The following is an 11937-nucleotide window of genomic DNA, read 5'->3' as shown; positions in this document are numbered from 1 at the left end:
GCAGGGTACAGTGAGACAGACAGACAGCGAGATGGAGAGAGAGAGATAGAGAGAGAGAGAGAGAGAGAAGAGAGAGAGAGAGAGAGAGGGAGTGAGGGAGAGATTTTTGACATACCTTACAGCTGGTAAAACAGACTCAAGTGATTAAGAGAGTTGGCGCGAGAGTATTAGGGGGCGGGAGCAAGCAAGAGTGAGTGAGTGAGTGAGTGGGATATAGGCACAGGCACAGTCACCACTCAGGTCTCCTGAGAAAGAGACACATGTGTCCATCTCTGCTATAAAGCTGCTGTATCACTGCATGGACCTGCAGAGCCAAGACACAAACTGTTCTATTTGAGCTTAACCGGCAACTATACAGCCAAGGATTGGCAGTTTGAGCGTAGAGGGGCTGTAGCTGTCCTTTGACAAGGCTTTGTTTAGATGCTGCCAAGAACCGAGGCACAGTGAGCAGAGACCCACACACCAAGAAAACTGTTAAAATGACAGTGAGTATACACCTTGACATCAGTCACCACCACCAGTACACACAAATACATGCTTAATACACTAACATATTGGCATTCTGACGGCTTGCTTGACAGTATTTTCTGTCCCTCCACTAACAAACTAAAATCCCAGCAAGTATAAAACTGAATTCTAGTCTCAAATACATATACAGAAGGCTACATACACAAATCCAACATGCAAACTTTATACTAACACACAGAATGATCTATAAATTGAATGTCCTTATAGTCTCTCACTGACATGAGTTGAACTGACTTCAAAATGATATTGCAAATGCATCATATTATCATGACACAAATACTTGAAAAACAAATGCATGTGCTCATGTCCCAGTGGGGTAACACAGATGAGGATTTAAGCTCAGGCATCAAACTGTAAATGTGTTTTTTGCCAAGAACGTAATTGGATGCTATTGTGATAATTGTGATTCCATTTTCACGTTTGTTGTTGCTAATTCTAGTGATGATGCCATGCTTTGATTGGTGCACAGAACCGTGAGGATTTGTTGGGTCCGTGCTAATTAGATTAGCTCCCTCACAGCTCTTAATAAAATCTGGGAACTCTTTTTTTAAACACAGCCCATCTACTCTGAGTTCCAGTTACCATTATATGATTAAATAATAATCCTGTCCAGGACATTGTGTATTAAATAGGCCCTGTGTAATGGAATTATTGGGGTGTAGGATGACAACCACTGAAATGGGCAAGTTTTAACAGTTAAAAATGTAATAATCATAGCTAGCTGCATCAGAAGCATTGTGTGAAGGGAACATATAACAGATTTTTGATTCATATACTGAAGTGATTCAATGTGTTGTATTTGCTTGGAGTGCAATGGATTAACTACCTTAACATCTATAGAAAGTAGTCTTTCCAAGTAGCCTTTTTTCCTGTTAATGTACTTGCATACTGCAAGTACTTGCATATTGTATGCTGCAATAAAAGTCATTTATATTATAGATTTGTGTAAAGTCACTTGTCCAGTTTCACTATGTTTTTTCTTATATTATTATAATTATTATTGTTTCTTTCTTTAAAGCAAATTAAAGGAAAACACCAGGTAATTTCCTGGTAAGATGTGGTTGCAAGAAAGCAATAGTAGATAAACAGAATGGGTGAATGGAACATTTTGAGGCTGTGGTGGTGGTGGTGGGGCGGCGGCAGGGGGGACTAAATCAAATCTAAGTTATTTACTTATATATCACTCAATAAGTAAGTAAGTAAGTAAGTAAGTAAGTAAGTAAGCACTGTATGTAAGTAAGTACTATATCTGTAAGTAAGCAAGCAGGTCAGGTCAGGTCAGGTCAGTAAGTGGCTTGTAATTGGTATCAGCCAAGCAACGAGATAGTCTATCCTCTTTACAATTAGTAATATTAAAGACCCCTGGGAGATTGATTGCTGTAAAACAGTACTATTTTGTGAACAATTTGGAACATTAATTTTGCAGTACCCCCAAAAAAACGTCATGCCATCAATCGAATTGTCCCCCTTTTCAAATAGGCAATATTTAATCTAACCACTGCATGTATTTTAGCATCCCTATTCTGGGCACATCGTAATAGGCGAACATTCAGTCAAAACTGGTGAATATTCAAAATAGGATCACAGGCACAAGTTGAAGCCATAAATCATCAAAATGTATTAATTTTGATGATTTATACCTCAAGTATTCTACTGTACATAATTCTGTCAACTAAAGGCGCTGTAAGTGATGGTTGAAACAAAACGTTTGTAAAAAGCTCTATATTAGAACGTGTTCAGTAACAGCCGTCTCTCCAGCTCTTTAGTGAACAGAAAATATATTTTCAAGTGGGTTACAAGTTTCATCCAATCAGGAGAGAGAACATATTTATCAGCTTCGATTTTAGTGTTCTCACTCAATTTTTGCTGGGAGCCCATTGTCTGAATGAACACTCTAGTCTATACTATAGCAATGATTACAGAATACGTATAGTCCGAGCTCTTTAACATAACAACAATAATCAGTTAGAGCACGTTTAGACAGATATCACGTTTTGAAGAAGAGTTCATTCTATTCTCCAGTGCCACACAACTGAAACTTAAAGGAATTGACGGAAGGGCACCACTCCTGGTGGTGCCCTTCCGTCGTGCGATAACATTCACTTAGCTGTGAATGTTATCGCACGATAACACAAACAGTTCGGCCAATCATATTGCTTGATCAGAACCAACTGCTGAATAATGTAGAAAGAAAGAAATCTAATTCCGGAATGTCACGTCTCTAGAGAAACATCAATCCTTCTGTCTGCCATTGAGTTTGACATGCTCGTCATCAGCTCTGTTTGACATGATGCAACCGTCCCGCTGTTATTCGTACCAGGCAACGCATTCAGACAACTTTAAACCTGTAACCTTATTCTTGGCTCCACATGACATGCACGGCTTTGTCAAGTGGCAAGACACGAATGACAGACGGCTGTACACAGCCTGATCACTCATCAAGTCTGCCAGTGTTTGTTGATGGATGGATGTCCTGGAAGACCTGATTCAGGTCTATTATGGATCTGTTCGACTACAAGAACTAAGTGACACGCAACATATTTCACAGGTTCTGTTTCAATACGCTACGGCTGGGTTCCAGATAAGTCCTTATATGGGCCCTGCTCAGGAGGTAGTACTAACCTTGACTTGAGTTCTGGGTACCCAGGAGTGTGTAGTTGTACTTCATCTCATTGTGGTGTGAGCTTGTAGTTTTGCTACTTTGTTTTTTATATTTTTTTATGACGTACCTCCACAGTTGTATACTGGAAACAAGGAATCGTTGATCGATTGAATATTTTAGCGATTTGCAAAAAAAAAGCACAGGAAAGTACAGTTCAATATAAAGTCTGATAAGAGGAATTTAAACCCAAGAAAGCCTATGACTTGTTTCCATTGGGGTCCTTTGTACTCAATTCACCGAACTCAATTCATCTGAACTTCAAGGGTTCTGGAAAGTTTCAGCTTATAGAAGGTTCTGGGCTATCCTTCGTAGTCTTCAATTAACTATAGAGAACAATTAACAAGCCAGAGTCTCGTTCGTTATCGGAATCAACCAGACAAAATCACTCCACCAACTAAGAACGGCCATGCACCACCACCCACAGAATCGAGAAAGAGCTATCAATCTGTCAATCCTTTCCGTGTCCGGGCCGGGTGAGCTTCCCCGTGTTGAGTCAAATTAAGCCGCATGCTCCACTCCTGGTGGTGCCCTTCCGTCAATTCCTTTAAGTTTCAGCTTTGCAACCATACTCCCCCCAGAACCCAAAGACTTTCCCGGGCGCTGCCTGGCGGGTCATGGGTGTTACGCCGCCGGATCGCGAGTCGGCATCGTTTATGGTCGGAACTACGACGGTATCTGATCGTCTTCGAACCTCCGACTTTCGTTCTTGATTAATGAAAACATTCTTGGCAAATGCTTTCGCTTTTGTCCGTCTTGCGCCGGTCCAAGAACTTCACCTCTAGCGGCGCAATATGAATGCCCCCGGCCGTCCCTCTTAACACTAGGGCGAATATTCAGGTAAAAAGATTTGGGGTGGAGGGAAAAGGGGAGGCTATTATGACACCTGAATTTACTTAATATTCAATGAATCTCATTTAAAGAATAAAAGGAGTCTTTACTTTAAAAGAAAATGTTTTGCTCAAGCTGATTTTGGTGACCCAGCCAGAGCTGTCAACTACACCCCTTCGACAGGGGGTACGTTCCTTTTCCGTTGACGGTGACCTTACAGTGTAATTCAATCAAATCGAACCGGTTGACACCTATATGCTCTCTTATGTAACTTGTACTGTACATACAGAAGGTCAAAGGTAAAAATAAACTAATGCTTTGTGATCTATATCATAATTTGTGATCCTTGCAGGGGACCATGTTCACACGGTCCTCTACTGCTGGGGTGGTATGTGGCAGGGGATCAAGTTCAAAAGAAAGTCAGCAAGGATGTGCGTTTGTGAAATAGAGGAATTGCATGCTGTACATACACACAGTGGGGTACTACAGAGGGAATCAAATGACAGGACGACATGTTCTGTTTGCTCAGATAAGACATCAGCGAGTCAGCTCATCAACTCATCACCTAGCTTCATCGTCCATTTTCCCAGACAATGGAGAATGACCGAGGTCATATGCTAGAGAGCTGCAGATAGTGGTAATTCAGTTAATGTCTATAATGTGGTCAGCCTTTGGTTGACCCACCAGTACCGGCCCAGCTTATTTTGATGAATACAACGCTATCGAACGAGTATTCTAATTGACACAACTGCATTGTATCTAGCTCATCGCTAGACGTTGTGACATTATAGATTGTCTATTTTCAGCTATACTTTCAGTATTTTCGTACGTCAAAGAATACATAAAATAGGGCTTCATTGGTTAAAGAAATGGCCACTTCTACTTCCTTCGTCTGTGTTGAGAGAAACGTCCTCATACTTTGTCAGCCTGACACTGTAACTGTATACGCATTGGCACTGTAACCCACACTGAATGGAATTTATATTTGCATTCTGAAATGAAACGCGCCATGTTCATGACACAACTTGTCAGTAAGCAGGTGGTGAGTGACATGGATCGTAACGTTACAATGTTCTGCAAAACTTTCGTGTCACTCACAGATGTCAACGTGGTCGTCAAATGTGAGCTAGAGATTATGTATTCCGTTTGATGTACAGTAACAGCATCGTTACATAATCTGAATCTGACTGTGATTTTGTGTGTGCGCGCGTGTGTGTGTGTGTGTGTGTGTGTGTGTGTGTGTGTGTGTGTGTGTGTGTGTGTGTGTGTGTGTGTGTGTGCAGCCCGGAGCCGAGGAACTGGATGAGCTGTGCTTCCTCTCATCCCAGTCTCTGTCCAGCCTGGTCACCTCCGAACACTTCAAGTTGGTCAAGAAGCTCGGGGAGGGCTCGTACGGCAAGGTCATGCTCGCCTTGCACAAGAAGAGAGGTGGGTGTTTTTAAATTGTATAGAGGGTATGCGTGTGACATCATCGTACCTGGAAGTTATGCGGGAACGCCTACTGAGTGGCACAAAACTACTTTCTGGCCTTGACAGCCCATTCATCCAAACAGAAAAGTCCTGTCTGATTGCATTAAACAATGTTAAAGGTATATTCAGTGATTTCACTTCATTCAAATATCACTTATTTTTTGGATAATCCTCCCTACTATAAAGTGTGCTGACCATATAAGGAGTTCCTCCCTGTCCCCAATGAGCCCCTGGGGTCAAAAAACCCTAGTTTCGGTTTGGGCTTTGGGTGGCAAAGCCTTCATCCAATCAGGATGAGAGGGGCCTTCCTCCAATCATGATCGAGTGGGGCGGGCATTGGTGCACATGCTGTTGGTCTGTTGTACTTCCCCCACTGTAGAGCGTGTGCATGTGCACATCTTGTTACCGGGTGGACCGGGTTTTTTTCCAAATCACCCAAATCACTGAATGCTCCTTTAAACTCACCAACATTGCAGTTGTACGAAAAGCTTGAATTATCCTCTATCTGCAAAGTTTTTGTTTCATAAAAATCCACCATAGAAATGTTATGAGCTACTTTCTGTCAAGAAATGCCCTGCATTTGATTATTTCTCTAAGTGTCAGAGTTTGGAAGTGCTTGTTTTCAATAACACAACATTTTGCTGCCTCCTGCATTATGTGACATTTAGAAACAGGTGGTACGCAGGACGGTTGAGTGATTTCCAACGAGCGCTTCCAAACTCCAACACTCCATGCTGCTCAATGTTTTGCCACTCAGTCTAGATGAGGGGGGTGTGTCCTGATGGGAAAATCATACATGTGCATAATCTCTATAAACACTTGAAACGTGGCCTGGGCCGTGGCTCAATGGTCCAGGCACCTTGGCCGGTAGCCCGAGCCTGGCAGTGTGCCGCGGGCTCCCGATCCCGACGGCCTTTACTGCATGTCACTCCCCTATCTCTCTCCCCCATTTCCTGTCAGCCTACTGTCTGTCCCCCTATAAAAAAATATAAGATAAAGGCGAAAGCTGCAAAGAAAAACATAAAAAAAAAAAAAACACGTGAAAGTTTGTATAGCCAAGAACATGAGAGCATGTTCACAGTTAAAGCAATATTAAAGCAAGAACTGTGCAAGGACTAATGCTCAGGAGTCAAGACAGTGTAGGACTGGCGAAGGGGGAACACGGGTGGAATACAGATCCAACATTAAGGATCCGGCTTGAATTGCACCCCCGTAAACAGTTATCAATTAAGAATCTCGTTAATTAATTGGAGCATCATTCTATCTGCCCACCACAGTGCATTTAGATGTGTCAGGTTTCCTGTCCTGCATGCAAGAGCTGCACACCAAGATCCTCTCAGTGTCAATGCATCCACATATAACTCATAGAGAGTGTACACTAAACCAAATGAAGCTGTAGAAGTCTACATTGCAGGAGTTTTATACTGTGTACATGCAAGAGCTCTAATGAGTTGAGTTGGCAGCGTAGATGTGTCGGTCTTTATATAGTGCTCACTTAACCTTTAGCGCCAGTGTTGCTGTAACCAAGTGCTTTACTACATTCTTGGGGATAGGGTTGCTGCAACGCAGGGGGTGCATGTAGCCTGCATCTTCAGGGACAGCTAATGCACTCGCATCCTTCCCTAAGGGGAAGTTATATTGGTTCACAGCGTGAATGACGGATTGCCGTCACATTCTCTTGATGATGACATTTTTTCTCCATCCACGGAATTTACGTTGACCCCTTTTGAGCTCGGGTATGTCCTCGGGTCAGTTTCGTTATTACAAAATAACATTGGGTAAAAAGCATTGACATCTATGCTTACACACTAATGGATGTTGTGACAATTGCGGCACTCAAAACGTTTTATTTTTTTCAAAATGGGGAACCTGTGCGTACAACAACATCAACATCTGCTCTGGAATTATTCAACACATCCCCTTCCTCCTATTAGCCTACCTACAGTCATTGTAACTTTGTCAACCTTCGCAAATGTGAGTCTACAGTGTGAGTCTACAGTGTGAGTGGGCTCCTTCCTTGTCCAATCTTTAGCTATATCAAATCACTAGATTGTCACAATGCAAGTGTTCGGTTTGGCATGGCGAACAAATCGTTAACTGACCAGACATGACCTATAGTAAGACACGACCAGACAGGCATGATTGGTCTGCTTTTGTGGGACATATACATACAGTATATAGACACGTACAGTTACAGTACAGATAAACCTTGGTGTAGATGGCTTATCCTTTGACTGTTCTTGAGAATCGGTTTGGCATGAAGCTCAGTTACTCGCTTGCCGATATAAGAACAATGGCGTCTCTCACCCCACCCTGCAGGGACTCCCATGGCTCTGAAGTTCTCCCCACGGCGCTCCACCTCCCTCTTCTCCTTCCTGCGTGAATACAACCTCTCCCTGTCCTACTGCACCCATCCCTCGCTGACCCGCGCCCTGGGCATCTTCTACTCCACCCCCACCTACTACGTGTTCGCGCAGCAGGCCGGCCTCTACGGAGACCTCTACAACGTCATCGTGAACGGGGCAAGTGACATCGATCACACGTGTAGGCCCCATGGAGAGGCCTACTTTTGTTTTTTTTGTTTTTGGCTTTTCTGCCTCTAATGATAGTATCAAGTGAAGATGGACAGGAAAGAGGGAGAGTGGAGAGGCCAAAGCCTATATGTGGCATGCACCTGGACCACTTGGCGCAACATAAATGCCACATGTCTAAGGCCCAAACCACACCAGCTGCAACTCCTTGCAACTATACTCGCAACTCCTTGCAACAAAACAAACCTCACCAATGCAACTCCTTGCAACTGCCATTGGGAATAATGGTTACTTGCAAGTATAGTTGCATGTTGCAAGGAGTTGCATGGCGACCCTCTGGTGTGGTTGTTAGGGCTTTAATCATGAGGGGGACGATAGGCTCTTAATGCACACGCATGTGTGTGTGTGTGTGTGTGTGTGTGTGTGTGTGTGTGTGTGTGTGTGTGTGTGTGTGTGTGTGTGTGTGTGTGTGTGTGTGTGTGCACGTGTGTGCGTGCATGCGTGCACGCGTGTGTATGTTGTGAAGTCTGAGCAGAATAGAAGCTTGTGCACAGAATAGATGCCCATTCATCCCAGAACTAAAGCTAGTTAAATATCACATAACAGAAGGGACAGCAGTGGCGGCGGTGGCTCAGGGGTAGAGTGGCTGGATGGGAACCGCAAGGTTGCCAGTTCAAACCCGGGCTCCCCCAGAGTTAGTGTCGAAGTGTCCCTGAGCAAGAGACTTAATTCCTAATTGCTCCCGATGTGCAGGCTGGTGGCTGGTGCCTTGCATGGTTTCCTGCCGCCATCGGTGTATGAATGTGTGTGTGAATGGGTGAATGTAATGCACAATCTATGTAAAGAGCCTTGGATAAAGGCGCTATATAAATGCACCATTTAATTTAATTTAAAGATTCAAGCCTGTACCCTCATTTAACTGTAGTATGTAGTAATTTTCGTTTAACAGTAACACACAGAAGCAGTTCAGTTCAGGTGGATTCCATTCTTAGCTGTGGTTCACTGCTGTAATCCAACTCTACACCCTTCCCCATCCCCAAGGGATTTCGATGGCAGAGCGTCAGAAAGCGTATCTAAATCCCGCCCTCTGTCCTGTGGTGCTCTTGCCTCTGTCAGCAAAAACACTAGCTACTAAGAGTAAGATAAGGGCCTTAGCTGGAACCCCATGGGCCTCCCGTACCTCATAGTGTGCCGCTGCAGTTTATTTGAGTTGTCTGCCAGTAAGCTTATAAGAGAGAGCTGATAAGGACAGATAGCTCTCACAGCTTTCAGTGGCATACGTGAGGTGGAGCAGGGATTTCCAGCAGTGACCAGGCAGACACATGGCCTAGAGTTGGTGTACGGAACAGAACAGAACGCAACGCAATAGAATAGAACATTTAGTGCAGTCATAAAAGTTACTAAATAAACAAAATTACAACCAACCAACAATAGGATGCGTGCGTGCGTGCGTGCGTGCGTGCGTGCGTGCGTGCGTGCGTGCGTGCGTGCGTGCGTTCGTGCGTGCGTGCGTGCGTGATCCTATAGAAAGTGCATGTGAGAGACCAGATATACAGTAAGGGACAAGAGCTACTGTATGAGGAATGGTAGAAGATTAATCAAGAGTCATAATTATTAATGAATACAATTAAACTAAAAACAATGAATGAAAGCCAATTGGAATTAGCAGAGAAGGGACGTTTCTCATCTCTCTCTCTCTCTCTCCAGGACGGGATAGAGGACGACCGTGCCCAGAGGGTGATGTCCCAGCTGAGCGGTGCCGTGTCTCACCTCCACACCCTGGGCTTCGTCCACCGCGACATCAAACCGGAGAACATCTTCCTGTGCGACCCCCGCTGCCGCTGGGTCAAGCTGGGTGACTTCGGCCTGACGCGCACCGTCGGCACCGAGGTGCGCGCCGTCTGGTACGACTCGCCCTTCTGCACGCCCGAGGTGGAGCCCTCCAAGGAGATCCAGAGGGAGTGGGATAGGAGGCAAAAGGAGAAAGAGAACAAGGAGGCGGTTGAGGAGGAGGAGGAGGAGGAAGAGCTGGAGGAGCAGTGGATAACGATACAGACCAGCATCGACAGCTGGTCAATGGGAGTTCTGGTCTACTGCCTGCTGACCGGCTGCTTCCCCTGGGGAGAGAGCACCGGCGACGACTTCCGCTACCGACGGTACAAGGCGTGGTTCGACCGCGAGGCCGACAGGGAGCGGGACGCGGAGGAGAGGAGGAGGAGGGTCGGGGGCGACGAAACGGACGATCTCGTGATCACGGAGGAGCCCGAGAAACCGCCCACCCAGTTCGAGGGCCTCAGCACGCTGGCGATGACTCTGATACGGGAGCTGCTCCACCCGGAGCCCAAGCTCCGCGGCAGCCCAGAGGACATCCTCAGCTACCTGGGAGGCCCCTGGACCACGGCCACGGAGGAGCAGGAGAGGAAGAAAGAGGAGGAGGCAGAGAAGGAGGCCAGGAAAATAAGAGATGAGGGAGGGGTGAAGGAGTTGGTGAGGGAGGGAAGAGGAGAGAGATAAATACGCTAAGCGCTTCATTCAAGTATTGTACTTATACTTATAGTATATACTATGTTGTTTGTTTTTATGTCCGGAGACTATATATTTTAATTATACTAACTGTTTCTACGAGTATATATATATATATATATATATATATATATATATAGGTAATTATCAGTACTATTTGCACTGTGTTGTAGCAGGAGATATTTTTGGGTTTTTTACAGAGTGTATATGTTTGACATGATGATGACAACTATTGCTGACATAGTTTTGTGTATAACATGACAATCTAACGTAGGGATGTCCCGATACCCTGTTTTTGTTCCCAATCCGATCCCACCACAATTTCTGTGTTAGCCGATACCGCTACCAGTGCTCAAATGTGCACTTGCAGTTTGGGCAACTCGAAAGCAAACTCCACCTGCCCCAACATTTTATTTACCTGCCTTACCCCTGTGTCGGATCGTTGGTTAGACTGGCATATTCACCGATACCGATATGACCCGATTTGACAAATAAGGGCCGATACTGATACTTTTCCGATACCGTATCGGGACATCTCTAATCTAATGTATATATGACGGTAAATGTAGAAAAACAGGAAATGATCCCAGGAAATGTAGACATTTCCCAACAGAATAATCTACATTCCACTTTTATTACTAATTGTAATGTAATTAATCGATTAATTCATATTCTTGATTCTTGTTCCAAATAATATTTAAGGAGGAAGGAATGTAGTTGAGTCGGGGACGGGGGGACGTCAATGTTTTGTGTACAATAAGTACAAATTTGTGATAACCTATTCCGCCCAGCACGGCTTGCCAACTCGGACGGTGCACATTTCCCAGGAAATGTAAAAGGTTTTCCTACATTTACCATGACATAATAATTATATGTTACATGATGCACTACTTTTCAGTTTTTGTAAATAGCTCCACTAGCACTTTAAAATGCATATCTAAGAGGAAAGTGTTAATAGTTGAAGAAAAGCAAATGTTGTAAACCAAACTTGTATGTCTGTAAGAATCTATGGTTGAATGTCAAACTACAAGTTAAATAAACTAATTTGTACCAACCTAACTGCTCATACGTTTGAAAAGCCCATGCATATGGTTGTTCACTTTATGTGCAGAATTCAGATCAGGTCACCAGAGTGAATGATCTTGAAAAGAGGGCCCAATGCAGATTGATCAATAGTACAGAATTTCAGATCTTTGGGGCAAAATGAAGGACTACACTTCACTCGCGGTTTTTTTAAAGCTAACTTACTTTACTTTAGTTTACTGTATGTTATTTTGACATACAGTATGTATTGTCCACAGGTGCTATAAATGATTTAGATGTTATTTAAGAATATTTTCTACATTTCTACATTATTTCAACAGGGCAGTGAACAAAAATATAAGAAAGTCAGGA

The 11937-nt window shown here is 44.0% G+C and overlaps 1 protein-coding gene across 1 annotated transcript; it reads left to right on the top strand.

Annotated features, from left to right (window-relative positions):
- Positions 1-204: 204 nt before the first annotated feature.
- Positions 205-11703, top strand: sbk3 (SH3 domain binding kinase family, member 3). The gene is made up of 4 exons (XM_079504825.1): positions 205-485; positions 5302-5446; positions 7808-8014; positions 9737-11703. The coding sequence occupies exons 1-4, from the start codon at positions 480-482 to the stop codon at positions 10531-10533; spliced, it is 1155 nt and encodes a 384-aa protein (XP_079360951.1). The 5' UTR covers positions 205-479; the 3' UTR covers positions 10534-11703.
- Positions 11704-11937: the final 234 nt, after the last annotated feature.

The sequence above is a fragment of the Electrona antarctica genome (assembly GCF_951216825.1).
Source record: "Electrona antarctica genome assembly, chromosome: 6".
In the NCBI taxonomy this organism is placed as follows: domain Eukaryota; kingdom Metazoa; phylum Chordata; class Actinopteri; order Myctophiformes; family Myctophidae; genus Electrona; species Electrona antarctica.
The sequence above is the reverse complement of the archived record's forward strand: the minus strand, read 5'-3'. Positions and strand labels throughout refer to the sequence as shown.